At 34.9% G+C, this 12,011-nt stretch overlaps 2 protein-coding genes across 2 annotated transcripts; both read left to right on the top strand.

Moving 5' to 3' along the window:
* The first annotated feature begins 218 nt into the window (after window positions 1-218).
* LOC126582243 (plant UBX domain-containing protein 4-like) lies at window positions 219-2,949 on the top strand. The gene is made up of 4 exons (XM_050246305.1): window positions 219-835; window positions 1,335-1,623; window positions 2,109-2,204; window positions 2,295-2,949. Exons 1-4 carry the CDS (start codon window positions 342-344, stop codon window positions 2,676-2,678), a joined length of 1,263 nt encoding a protein of 420 aa, XP_050102262.1. The 5' UTR covers window positions 219-341; the 3' UTR covers window positions 2,679-2,949.
* Window positions 2,950-6,589: 3,640 nt separating this feature from the next.
* LOC126582245 (homeobox protein knotted-1-like LET6) lies at window positions 6,590-9,422 on the top strand. The gene is made up of 4 exons (XM_050246306.1): window positions 6,590-6,956; window positions 7,331-7,601; window positions 8,558-8,805; window positions 9,073-9,422. The coding sequence occupies exons 1-4, from the start codon at window positions 6,693-6,695 to the stop codon at window positions 9,292-9,294; spliced, it is 1,005 nt and encodes a 334-aa protein (XP_050102263.1). The 5' UTR covers window positions 6,590-6,692; the 3' UTR covers window positions 9,295-9,422.
* Window positions 9,423-12,011: the final 2,589 nt, after the last annotated feature.

The raw sequence follows: 12,011 nt of genomic DNA, 5'->3' as shown, positions 1-12,011 counted from the left end.
CATAGTACACGTTTTGATAAGTTAAGAGACCCCAATTGTAATAATGGTCGTTCCAACATAACTTATTTTGACAAAATTCTGATGAAATTGTCAAAAATGATCATAACTATACATTTTGATGAGTTAAGATACTAATAATAATAAATTTTTAATTAAAAAATTATTGCTTCAATTTAATTAAAATTAAAGAATTATTGCTGCAATAGTCTAAACATAAAGTTTAGACGTATGGAGCACAAACGAAAAGCTTGGAGTTTTCTCTAATCCCACTCACTCACGAAAGCCTTGGAAAACAATCAAAGAATCCGATTTGGAGCGAAACACTGAACAATCCAACGACCATGGAAACCGAAGCTCAAGAATCCAATCCCCAAAATGACGCCGTCATCAACTCCTTCTGCGAGATCACCTCCGCCTCCAAGCAAGAAGCTCTCTTCTTCCTTGAATCCCACAACTGGGACCTCGACTCCGCCGTTTCCACGTTTTTGGACAACACCGCCGCCGTCCCAGCCGCCGACGAGGCCACCCACGCCGCCCCGCGCTCAATCCCCGTCTCCCACTCTCTCTCTCCCTCACCCTCGCACTCCCCCAGTTACTCTCCTTCGCAGTCCCCGCCGCGCTCTCGCTCGCCGTCGCCCGTGTCTCGGGCGCCCTACCAGCTCCGATCGAAGCGCGCCGCCTCTAGTGGAGCCGACAGCAAGGGCGATGCCAAGCCGCCGTCTGCGAGTCGTCCGCGTGGCATACGCACGCTTTCCGATCTGAATCGGCCGGCGAACGGCGGGTCCGATAGTGACTCCGATGAACCCCAGGAGTACTACACTGGTGGCGAGAAAAGGTACTTTCTTTCTTAGTTCTTGTTTGTTTCCCTGTGGAGGAAAATCATCGGTTTTTTTTTCCTAATTTGGAATTTGTTACTCTTTAACCCTATAGCAACCCAGAAAGCTAATCAATAATGCTGAATGTTTACTTTTAGATATAAACTCACCTAGTAGAAAGCGCAATTTAGCTTCTTTTTTTCGTTTTGTGACATTCATTCTTCCGTTGTGTTTGGTTGCTGAGAAAAACCAAAGTTAGTAAAAGAAAGCAAATTTGAATTCGTTGTCAATAAAATCGTAATGGGTTGCAAGTAGATTATGTTTACACTGAAGAAAGTTGTGGATTAGTATCGTAATGGAGTTCCGTTTGTAACATTCTTGCTTTAGCATATGAGCCATCTGTGGAATTCGATTTTGTTCAGATATAAAACATTTTCGGTATGTATAAATTTGCAATTGTTTTCGTGTTTTGATTATGCAATTAGTTGGTATCTTAATTTGTCTGGTTGTTGGTTCCAGTGGAATGCTTGTCCAAGACCCTACCAAAGGCAGTGATGTGGATTCAATATTCAGTCAAGCTAGGCAGCTGGCAGCCGCACAAGGACCTTTAGATGTCCATCAGCCTTCTTCAAGCTCAAAAAGTTTCAGTGGAACAGCTAGACTGCTTTCAGGGGAGACCGTTCCGACTGCTGCTCCTCAGCCACCTGAAACTATCGTTCACACTATCACTTTTTGGAGGAATGGGTTTTCTGTAGATGATGGTCCTTTGCGGAGGCTGGATGACCCCGAAAATGCACCCTTCCTGGAAGTAAGTTCTAATGATGCTTGTCCTATGTAGGGTTTAGTGGATTCTTTTCTACTGCATTGATATCAAAACTGAAATATTATATCAAGGGATCGGATCCTTGGCTTAGTCAAGTAATGCTTGACCTTTTGATCTCTATTTTTCATGTTGTCTCAAAACATCTAATGGCTCTTAAAATATCACATAGTAAACAACGTATTGACAGTCATTAACTATTTGGCTAAGCTAAGAATTTGAAGCATAGAAGAGTAGTTTGGCTTAATGATGATAAGGCTAGAATTTGCATATCTGTGAAACAGACCATAACTCTTATGATGAACAAAACATCTTTACTTTCAGTTGTATTGATCTCATTATTTTGATTAGTAGCTCTCCTTTCTCCTTTTGTTGCAGTTAAAGATTTTCTTTTTTCTTTTTCTTTGTATTTTCCTTTGGTTTGATCTCTTTTCTGAGTTTTGATAGGAGATGTTATGTTTTTATGAATGCAGAGCATCAAGAAGTCTGAGTGCCCAAAAGAGCTTGAACCAGGCAGTAAGAGGACTTCTGTTCATGTTAATCTTATGAGGCGGGATGAAGAATATCCTGTTTGTGCTTCAATCTCTCCTACTCTGGTATATGTTATTAATATGCAACTGGTGCAATCTTTCTGATCCTTTTGAGCTTATTATTTGCAGGAACCAGTGAGGAGGCATGCTGCTTTTCAGGGTGTTGGAAGAACTTTAGGTGGCAGCAGCTCTGCCGCAGCTACCACTGAGTCAACTGCTGCCGCTCCTCCCCTTAGAGGTGCGCCATTGCCTTCGGTGGGCTTAGTTGTGGATCAGTCATTGCCGTCAACCTCTGTTCAGCTAAGGTTAGCAGATGGTACGCGTATGGTATCCCGCTTCAACTACCACCATACAATCAGAGACATCCATGCTTTTATCGATGCCTCAAGGCCCGATGGGGCAAGAAGTTACCGACTGCAGACGATGGGGTTCCCTCCCAAACAGCTCACGGATCTGGACCAGACAATAGAGCAGGCCGGTATATCCAATTCCGTCATCATCCAAAAACTCTAGGAGGTTGCAATTGCAAACACATGCTCATCAATCCGCAAGCCAGATTCGGAGTACATCTGTCCTAAGCACATATTTATTTTTCTTTGATGAATTTCTGTTATACCGACGAAATTTGAGAATTAGCTATGAAATCATTGGACGACAACTTTTATGCTTTGAGATGCAGTAGACTATCTGTTTCGCAAAGCGTACGAAGTTCAGTTTGGTAAGTAGATTGTTGAAATCATCAGATCATTTGGTGGAGTATATGAGTGTTCATTTTGAGTCCAAATGAGATGCTTTTCGTTTTAGCGCTCTTTTTGTTAATCACGTTACGTTGCCCAACAAATTATTTACCTCCACAAACGAGGTCCCAAGTTTCGGAGAGATTTTCTCAAGCATCGGATATTTAAGCGGTACTGTCATGTTATAGTATGGTTTGCCAAAACCAAATGCGATTGTATTATTGGCCACCAAAAACTAAAGGCAATACAATCATCATATCTTGACATTTCACGAGATGTGGTGTAGGCTTGTAGCTGGCAAACCCATATTTTAATAAATGTACCCCTCAGAAATGGAAAGACATAACCGAGTAGAATATTTCTGGCATGCGAAGAGCGGGACAAACGCTAAAGTAGGTGTAAGGTAAAGTTTTAGAATACTTTGTTTTGTGAAGAGAGAGAGGGAGGGACATGAAAAGGTTATACAGGTGGCGGGTAAGTTTAGGGTTCGTTTGAAAGTGTTTTAAAAATTATTGAAAGCGTTTTTAAAGAGAAGTGCTTTCAGGATTCTTTCATGATTGTTTTTTTAGGAAGCACGCCAAATATCTTTTCATGTTTCACTTGTGTTTTTACTGAAGATTGGTTCCAAAAATATTTTCACAAAAAATGCTATACTTCTAAACGAGCCTTAGTTTCTAAAACTTAAAAAGAGGGCTTAAACTAGCCCTAAAGTAAGAAGATAAATTCTAAGGAAACTCTTTTAAAGTGGTACTCTTCGTAGACTCTCTGTCATTTCATATTTTTGCATAATGTTTTATAATGTGTGCACGGAAATTGTGCCAAAAACATAAGATAGTGAATAGTTTATAGAAAATCTCACTTTGAAAAAGTTTGCTTAGTATTTCTCAATTACCAATCTCTCAATAACACTGGAAAGATCGGTATGTTTATATTTATAAGATTTAAAGCAACAAAGGGGTTTAGCTTGATCTCATTTGCAAAATTGCAAGATTGTCATCTCAATGTTTGCCATACCGTAATTTTCAACTTTATAGTGGCCATGAAATGCAAGAATCAAAAAGGTCCCAGAGAGATGATTACAGGATGGGAGTGGGAGAGACGGAAGGGACGTTTGGACTGTCCCATTAACTTTCTCATCATCCCAAACCCTATCAAAAATTAAAATTAAAATTGTAAATTATGAATAATTTAATTAATAATATTCACATTATTTGATTTACAAAATTAAATTTAAAGTTTTAATGTCTCCTACATTACTCAAAGTATTTCATTCCTAATCAGTTTAACATAGCATTTTCGACAACACTGAAGAAAAAAGTTTTAGGTTTAAATAGAGAGATGTGAGATATAGGGCAATGGAGGAGAGTGTTGGAATCACCACAGAATATTTGTGGGATGGATGGATTGAAGGAATGTGACTGACGACCATCAATCACCCAGATGGACGGTTGACATTTGATCATTTTCAATCAATCATCAAAACCAATATCAAATATCCACTTAAAGGCTATGATTTAAGGATATTATTTTTCACTTGTAAGTGAGAGATTTTAGATTCAATTTTTATTAAAATTGAATTTGAACAATATTATTATGACTAACCTATTACCAGACTTAGTCCACTCCTTACCTATTAGTGTAAATAATGTCATTTGTTAAAAAAAAAAAAAACAGAAATAGGGTACACTAGTAATCATTCAATTTGTAAACCTTATATTACTATTATAATATGTATATATCTTTATATTTGACATTAATTGTTTGACATTTATGAGATTTATACTCCCATATTTTGTGTGGGTGTGTGTGTATAAATATATGATATATAAATTTCAAATTTAAATCCATCATTAGATTACTATTAGAAATTGTTACACTAAAAAAAAAACGTTTCCATTTTGATTGAATAAATGGATAGAAATAATGTAACAATATAAAATAATAAATGGCAAAAGAATGCATTCATAGTGTTAAAAAATTGGTACATTTTACATTTAACAAAATATTACATTTATAAAGAAGAACGGGTACCTTATAAATAAATTGTGAATACAAATAAAAGATTAAAAAATTATTGAGTACTAATGAAATTTCAAACAGCATAAAAAGAAATTAATATATGGCTACAAATTTAAACTAAAAGAAAATTAGTACAAATTTTTAGAAAGAGTTGCCAATTAAATTTGGGTACAAACTAAATAGAAATATATGGTCTAAAGTTTAGCAATTAATATAAATATACTAAATGTAACGTTTCTAATATTAAATGAATATTTCAAAAAAAAATAATTAATTATGCTGGTATGTAAATAACATAATTGAAAATAATAAAATTCATTAAAATAAAGACCTTGATAAAAAATTACAAAGAAATAAAGTTTTTAATCAATGAAATAAAATAAGGGGGATGAAAACTTAATTTCTCTATAAATACGTAACAATGTTGCACAGAGATTATTTCATTTTGTAAATATGTTCAACTTAAAATTTTTATGAATATGTTCAACTTAAAATTTAGATTCACCGTTCAACGTTGTTACATAAGCATCCAACCATGTGTAAAATTAACTTGAATGATGATGAATCAAATTTCATATGTTGAATGATCAAAATCAAACACCAATAGCATATCAATTAATTTATCAACGATATAATATTCAAATGTAAATGACATAAATGACCTAGTGATAAGAATGTGCACTTCGACTTCCTAATAAACAAAAAAAATGTGAGAGGTTCCGAATTTGATCCTTTGAGCTGGTGAGTCTGTTTGATTATGATCATGAGCAGGGTGAAATTGCTCATAACCTTACCAAACCCGAAATAAATGAGTGAATAATCGTAACTTGCCACTAATTATCTTTTTTTTGTAGAGAAAAAAAAGATAGACTCAAATATCTTTGAAATGGTAAAAATTTAGTATTTCAACTATTAAGATTTAGAATCCATATTTTAAAAAAAAAAAACTATTAAGATTTAGAATAATCATTAACACCAATTTCTCTGTAAACTTTGACAGAAAGAACCCTTCTGAAGAGAAAGCCAACGTGCACAAGCGGGAGCAGAAGCAGCAGTGCGAGTTGTACAATAAACGAGGAGATGATATAGATGGATGAAATAATTTGCACACACAAATTGCTTTTTAATTTCATCGGGAAGGAAAAGGTTCTGAGTTTCTCATCAGAGGCACACGTTAACTCCGCGTGCACCCTTCTGAATCTTTTATTTTTTCAACCTAGAGTGGAGAGAGAGAGGAGACAAAAGAGGTTACTGTTTATGTAGGAAAAGGATTCTCTCCGAATCCTTTCCACCTGAGCCAATTGAGCAAAAAATCTGGACTCTTAAAATTTGATCAAACGACTAAAAATAAGGATCATATTAAAGTTATAATAATTTTAACCGTTTGATCAAATTTCAAAGATCATGATTTTTTATTCAATAGCTTAGGTGGAAGAGATCCGGATAGGATACCTTTCCGTTTATGTACAGAAAGAAGGAAAAGAAAAGTAGCCATTTCCGAGGGAGGTCTGAATTAATCTGTCAAGTATCACCTTTAATTTTACAGATAGATAGATACCTATCTGTCGTATTGTAATTTCCGTCATGTAATTTTTTGACTGACTAACAAAGTACTGTACACAAAGACTGTCGACGTCATCTATGGAGTTTTAGCTTAAAAACCGGGAGGCAATTCCTCTTCTGAAAAAGAAAGAGCTAGCAGTTCCACTTCCAGACCCAGAAGTGCTTAGACAGAGAGAATACGTAAATTAGGGTTTCTAGAGCGAGAGATATGGAAGGAGGAAGTAGTCGCAATAGTAGTAATTTAGGGTTTCTGGATTCTTCTTTAGCTGCTGCCCTAATGAATTCAGAAACCAGAACTACAAGTAGTAACAGTTATAGTAAGCAGTTTCTTTCTGTACCTTTGATCAACAATATTTCCAACTTACAAAGCCATCCTCAAGAGACTACTGATCAGGAGATGGGCGTGAAAGCTAAGATTATCGCTCACCCCCTCTTCCCTCGCCTCTTGTCTGCCTATGTCAATTGCCAAAAGGTCTCTCTCTCTCTCTCTCCGAGACACCCAATTTTCAAAAGAGAATTTTCTAGTCACTCCTTAAATTCAGATCTCTTTCTCCGTAATTCAGAATAAGTTAGAATATCATTGTGTTAAAAAACAATAAAGAAATAAAAATTTGTGGTCCATGAAAGGATATATTTAATCTGCAGATACCTGTATTAAGCATTTGCATTGCCACTTACAACTTTTGAATATTGTTATCAATGATTATATATCATAAGTTGGTAGCTAGCTAGCTAGCGAGGTTTTAAATTTACGAGTTCTCTCTGCATGCCCTTGTTAACTGTGATCCATGTTTTTGGAGAAATTGATTAATTAAAAAAGGTTAATGAGATCTATTAATTGTTTAGGTTGGGGCACCTCCTGAAGTGGTGGCTAGGTTAGAGCAGGTCTGCAGTGCTTATAATTCTGAGGCAGCAAAGAGGAGTAGCATAAGAGGAGGAGGAGGAGATGATCATCCAGACCCTGCGCTGGACCAGTTCATGGAGGCATATTGTGAGATGCTGACCAAGTACGAGGAAGAGCTCACAAAACCCTTCAAAGAAGCCATGCTTTTCCTCTCCAATATTGACTCCCAGCTCAAAGCTCTTACTTATAACTCTAATTCCTCTTCAGAGTCTGGTAATGATCTCATGCATCTTCCTAATTTCTCTAATCACTCCTTAAATCTTCAGCTGCATCCTGATGAACTGTTTTAATCCCGTCAGATACATAACAAAGTAAAGGGTCCTAATGATTTTTCAACAGTACAATAAAAAAGTAGATGTCCTAGCTAGGTAGCTTCCTGCTGTGCTTAACTTCTTTTGAAAATATATTGAAAGAAAATCCATACGATTAGTTTGTTGTTAGGGAAACTTTTCTCTTGAAGTTAGAGAACTTACTCGTATACATGTGTATCTAAGACTCCGTAGATATGTCTGTGACCTTTGATTCTCTTCTCGCTGTTGTTGTCTGGAACATGGGACATCTAAATATATAGATCTTGAGACTTGTAACTAATGACAGATATTATAAAAGGTGCGATTTTTTCCTATTAATACAAGCACCCTGTGAGGACACATGTGACCGTTGGATTTCATCAGTCACTTAGTTTAAGCCATAGGAACAAATCGAACGGTTAATTAAATAGGTGTAGGCACTGAGTACCTATAAGTATTAATTGCACAAGGTGAAGATATTACATGTGTTTCAAATCCCATATATGAAGAAGGAGATAGAGAAAAATTAAGTGTCATCGTCAAGTGATTATTTGTCAGGTAAACTGTAAACATTTGTCAACAATCCAACTAAAAGAATATAATGTTCTCTTCTAAATGGAAGAAAATAACTGTGTATTCTTTTGACTGCGTTCACCATTTCCATATATGTAATCTGTATGATAGACTGTCATCCAAACTTCGTCCCTGTTGGTCATTTTCACTTGTTTGGAAAGTTTATGTATGAAGTTTCTTCTCGATCCACCAGACGTACTTGTAAACTTTAATGGTTCATGGAGTTTGACTAATATTCCTGTCTAGGCTATATATTATCATCCTTATAACATTCCTCTTCTCTGATCCTGTGGCATGCTTGAGCAGCTAGTACTAGTGGTGGCGATTTTGTTGGACTAGGTATATCTCCAGAAGAGGCTAATGCGATCAATGACATAGATCCTCAAGCTGAAGATAGAGAACTCAAAGTTCAGCTTTTGCACAAATACAGTGGATATTTGGGCACTCTGAAGCAGGAGTTTATGAAGAAGAAAAAGAATGGAAAATTGCCAAAGGAAGCACGGCACCAGTTGTTTGACTGGTGGTGCAGACATTACAAGTGGCCCTATCCATCGGTATATTTTTCATACTCATCTATATCCTTGTTCATTTAGATCCTTACATTCTAAATATACAGCAAATCCGGAACATTAATCGTGTGGATTTTTGTTGTAGTTCCTATCCAGTCTAACAACATAATCAAACGTAGACATACATCATGTTGATTGTTGTCTTAGTTCATATTGATTCTAACAACATAAGCAAACATTATACCACGAATATTTGGTTTCTTGTTGTGGTAGCGCGATGTATTATAAAGTGACCTTGTTTATTAAATGCAGGAGGCTCAGAAGCTAGCACTGGCAGAATCAACTGGTTTGGAACTTAAACAGATAAATAATTGGTTCATCAATCAAAGGAAACGCCATTGGAAACCTTCAGAAGACATGCAATTTGTTTTGATGGATCCAACTCTTCATCAACACCATCACTATCCCCACTTCTGTATGGACAATGCAATCTGCAATCCCTTCCCCATGGATTGCACATCTACTCTCCTTTGATCATCATATTTGCATGCTAATTATTACTATCGATCATATAAGATAAAGGGCTTCTGTATGCATATGTATTATGTACGTATTTTAAGACTTCGGTGTTAATTTACATATCTAACTAGTTAACTTTTTAATTCGCCCACTAAATTATGTTACAGCTCCAACTTCTACATTGGTCCTGCCTCTAGCTTCTCACAATTTCAAAAAGAGAAATGATTTACACACTTTTTTTAACCTATTTTTTCTGTCAACGCTTCTTTTAACCTGTTTCACTCTTCTACTTAATTCTGATTTTTAATTCTCTTTTAATTTATTCAATTCAATGACTAAAAATACCTTCAAAAAATGAAAGATTGCATAAATCACTTCTATTCATAAATTGTCTTTTTTCCATTCTTTTTCTACATTACACGTGATGTTTGATACCAGCTTGTCCAATTTAATTTCCATTTTACTTTGTTATTTCCCCTGAACTCCAGTTTGATTATTTTGTGAAAGAAGCTCAACTCTTGTTTGTATTAAGACGTAATTTATGATAATTTGGAAGAGTAGATGCTTAAACTTAGACATTAATTGTTGAGTGTGTATGGTGTTCTATGAAAAAAGAGAAGGTTGATTAATACTCAAAACGAATGACCTGAACTCTGAGTGAATATATCCGAAATGATTTTCAATTTACAACCACATAAAAGAACTCACTTTAATTAAGCACCAAAAAGTAGGTAACCCTAAGATAGCAAATTCATAATAGATAAAACATGAATTGTCGTCTCAAAGCTTCATTACCTTAATAAGAAAAAGAGTGTAAAACCAAACTTTCTTGTTTCTTGTTTCATGTCCGTCATTTAAGTAATGAATTGTGTTAATATCAATCGTCTAAATACTAGCCAGCGCATATGTTTTTAAATAATAACTTGTGTTAGTATCAGTCATCTGAATGTGCTAGCCAACATATCTTTCTTTAAAGTATGCATTAGCAAATAATATACAACACTTATGCCTCAACTGCTCCATGTTAAAGAATTTTTAAAAAATACTAAACTGGAAAATAAAAATTGGACCAATGTCTATTAATCTAATTTTCTAGTGCCTATGACTATGAGTGTTTGGTGTTACTTATTTGGCACCGCTGGCTGCATCCAGCGATCAAAAACAGGTGTGAAAGAGTCTGAGTTTGAGTTTGAGTTTGTTCACCTTTTCTTCGTGTTAAGATGTTGCTTGTTATTGCCCAATCACGAAAACGATCACATGTAAAGAGGTGTTTAAATTATTAAACTAAAACCAGTTAGACATACTTTCTCGATTCACCACTCTCTTCTTCTTTTGTGCATGAGAAATCTACTTTTTTTTTTTACAGCATGTGCAAATTAAGAATTAGAAAAGAAAAGACATCCGAAAGAGAATAAGATACCAATATGAATCATATAGTCGATGTCAATTAAAGAAGGTATGAACGCAAAATCTAACGTATCTATGCTGCTTAATTTAAGTGTATTCGACCATTTGAACTCAGATTTCTTCATAACAAAATGTATTCTTATCAGTCTCTTGATATGTCTTTTATGGCGCATGTAATTGATGATTCAAAAAGACTATTGTCACATGCTCACAAGTCATGATATGATTTTGTGTATATTTGTCTTCGTATGCCAATAAAGTCACATATCATATATTTTGTTTCACATTACACATAGGAGATATACTTACGTGGTAACCACCCAATTAATGAAGAAATAAGTTGTTTATACCAATAAAGTCGCATTGAAGTGAGAGAATTAGCGAGGCCGTTAGATTGTAGAAGTAAGAAGAAACATTAGAAATATTATGAACACTACTATTTAGAGTATTGTTTATGCGTATATGGATACTTGTCATGTATTGTTATATTGCATTTAAGCTATATCATATGTACTTATTTTTTATTTACTTGTTTTGAACAAATGATAATATTTACACTAAGGGGACGGGCAAGTGAGATAAGTCTTATAATGAGCTTGCCATAACAATGTGGTTCAACTTCACCTTTAACGAGAACCGAACATAAAACTCATTCCTCTCTTCCTTACAAGTGAAGAAGAATACGCTAAAAGTGAGAAATTCAATCATATCGTTTGTACATCTTATAACGTGAAAACGTGCAACACATGGTAAGTGTTTCAGGAACACATAGAAGATTTTTCAGTGTATATTGTTAAGCGATGTTACAGTTCCACTTATAAATCTCTCTACTACTTACTGGTCTGTTTGATAGTTATTGGGTTTTTGGTTTTTACTTTTTGTTTTCTGTGATTGCCATATCTGTAAAATATAGGGTGAAAATGAGAGATGAAAAAGAGTGATGAAAGATGGTGAGAGACGGAAGAAATGTATAAGAAAACGTATACAAAAAGAAAACAAAACAAAACAAGAAAAAAAGAATTTGTTTTCACTTTCAAAATTTTGTTTCACTCATTTTTCTTTATTTCTTTTACCTTTTCTCAGTACCCATTTTCATTCTTCATCTTTTCACTATATTTTCTTTGTATCATAAAAAGTGAAAACAAAACACCAAATTCTTTTTTTTCTATTTTCGTTGCATCACAAAAAGTGAAAAACCGCACACCAAATTATTTTTTATAGATAAGGGCTCGTTTGAAATTATATATGTCTGAAGCACTTTATCCAGAAGTGATATAATTAAAAATACGTTAAAATTTTTATTATAAAATTAAAAATACGTTAAT

Source organism: Malus sylvestris, chromosome 9 (genome assembly GCF_916048215.2).
Source record: "Malus sylvestris chromosome 9, drMalSylv7.2, whole genome shotgun sequence".
In the NCBI taxonomy this organism is placed as follows: domain Eukaryota; kingdom Viridiplantae; phylum Streptophyta; class Magnoliopsida; order Rosales; family Rosaceae; genus Malus; species Malus sylvestris.
The sequence above is the reverse complement of the archived record's forward strand: the minus strand, read 5'-3'. Positions and strand labels throughout refer to the sequence as shown.

What these genes read in the sequence shown, in the direction of transcription:
- LOC126582243 (XM_050246305.1), top strand. Translation starts at nt 342, where the DNA reads ATGGAAACCGAAGCTCAAGAATCCAATCCCCAAAATGACGCCGTCATC. An exon ending in TACACTGGTGGCGAGAAAAG is followed by an intron (nt 836 to 1,334) that starts GTACTTTCTTTC and finishes TGTTGGTTCCAG; the next exon opens with TGGAATGCTTGTCCAAGACC. An exon ending in GGCGGGATGAAGAATATCCT is followed by an intron (nt 2,205 to 2,294) that starts GTTTGTGCTTCA and finishes TATTATTTGCAG; the next exon opens with GAACCAGTGAGGAGGCATGC.
- LOC126582245 (XM_050246306.1), top strand. Translation starts at nt 6,693, where the DNA reads ATGGAAGGAGGAAGTAGTCGCAATAGTAGTAATTTAGGGTTTCTGGAT. An exon ending in CCTATGTCAATTGCCAAAAG is followed by an intron (nt 6,957 to 7,330) that starts GTCTCTCTCTCT and finishes TTAATTGTTTAG; the next exon opens with GTTGGGGCACCTCCTGAAGT. An exon ending in TAATTCCTCTTCAGAGTCTG is followed by an intron (nt 7,602 to 8,557) that starts GTAATGATCTCA and finishes ATGCTTGAGCAG; the next exon opens with CTAGTACTAGTGGTGGCGAT.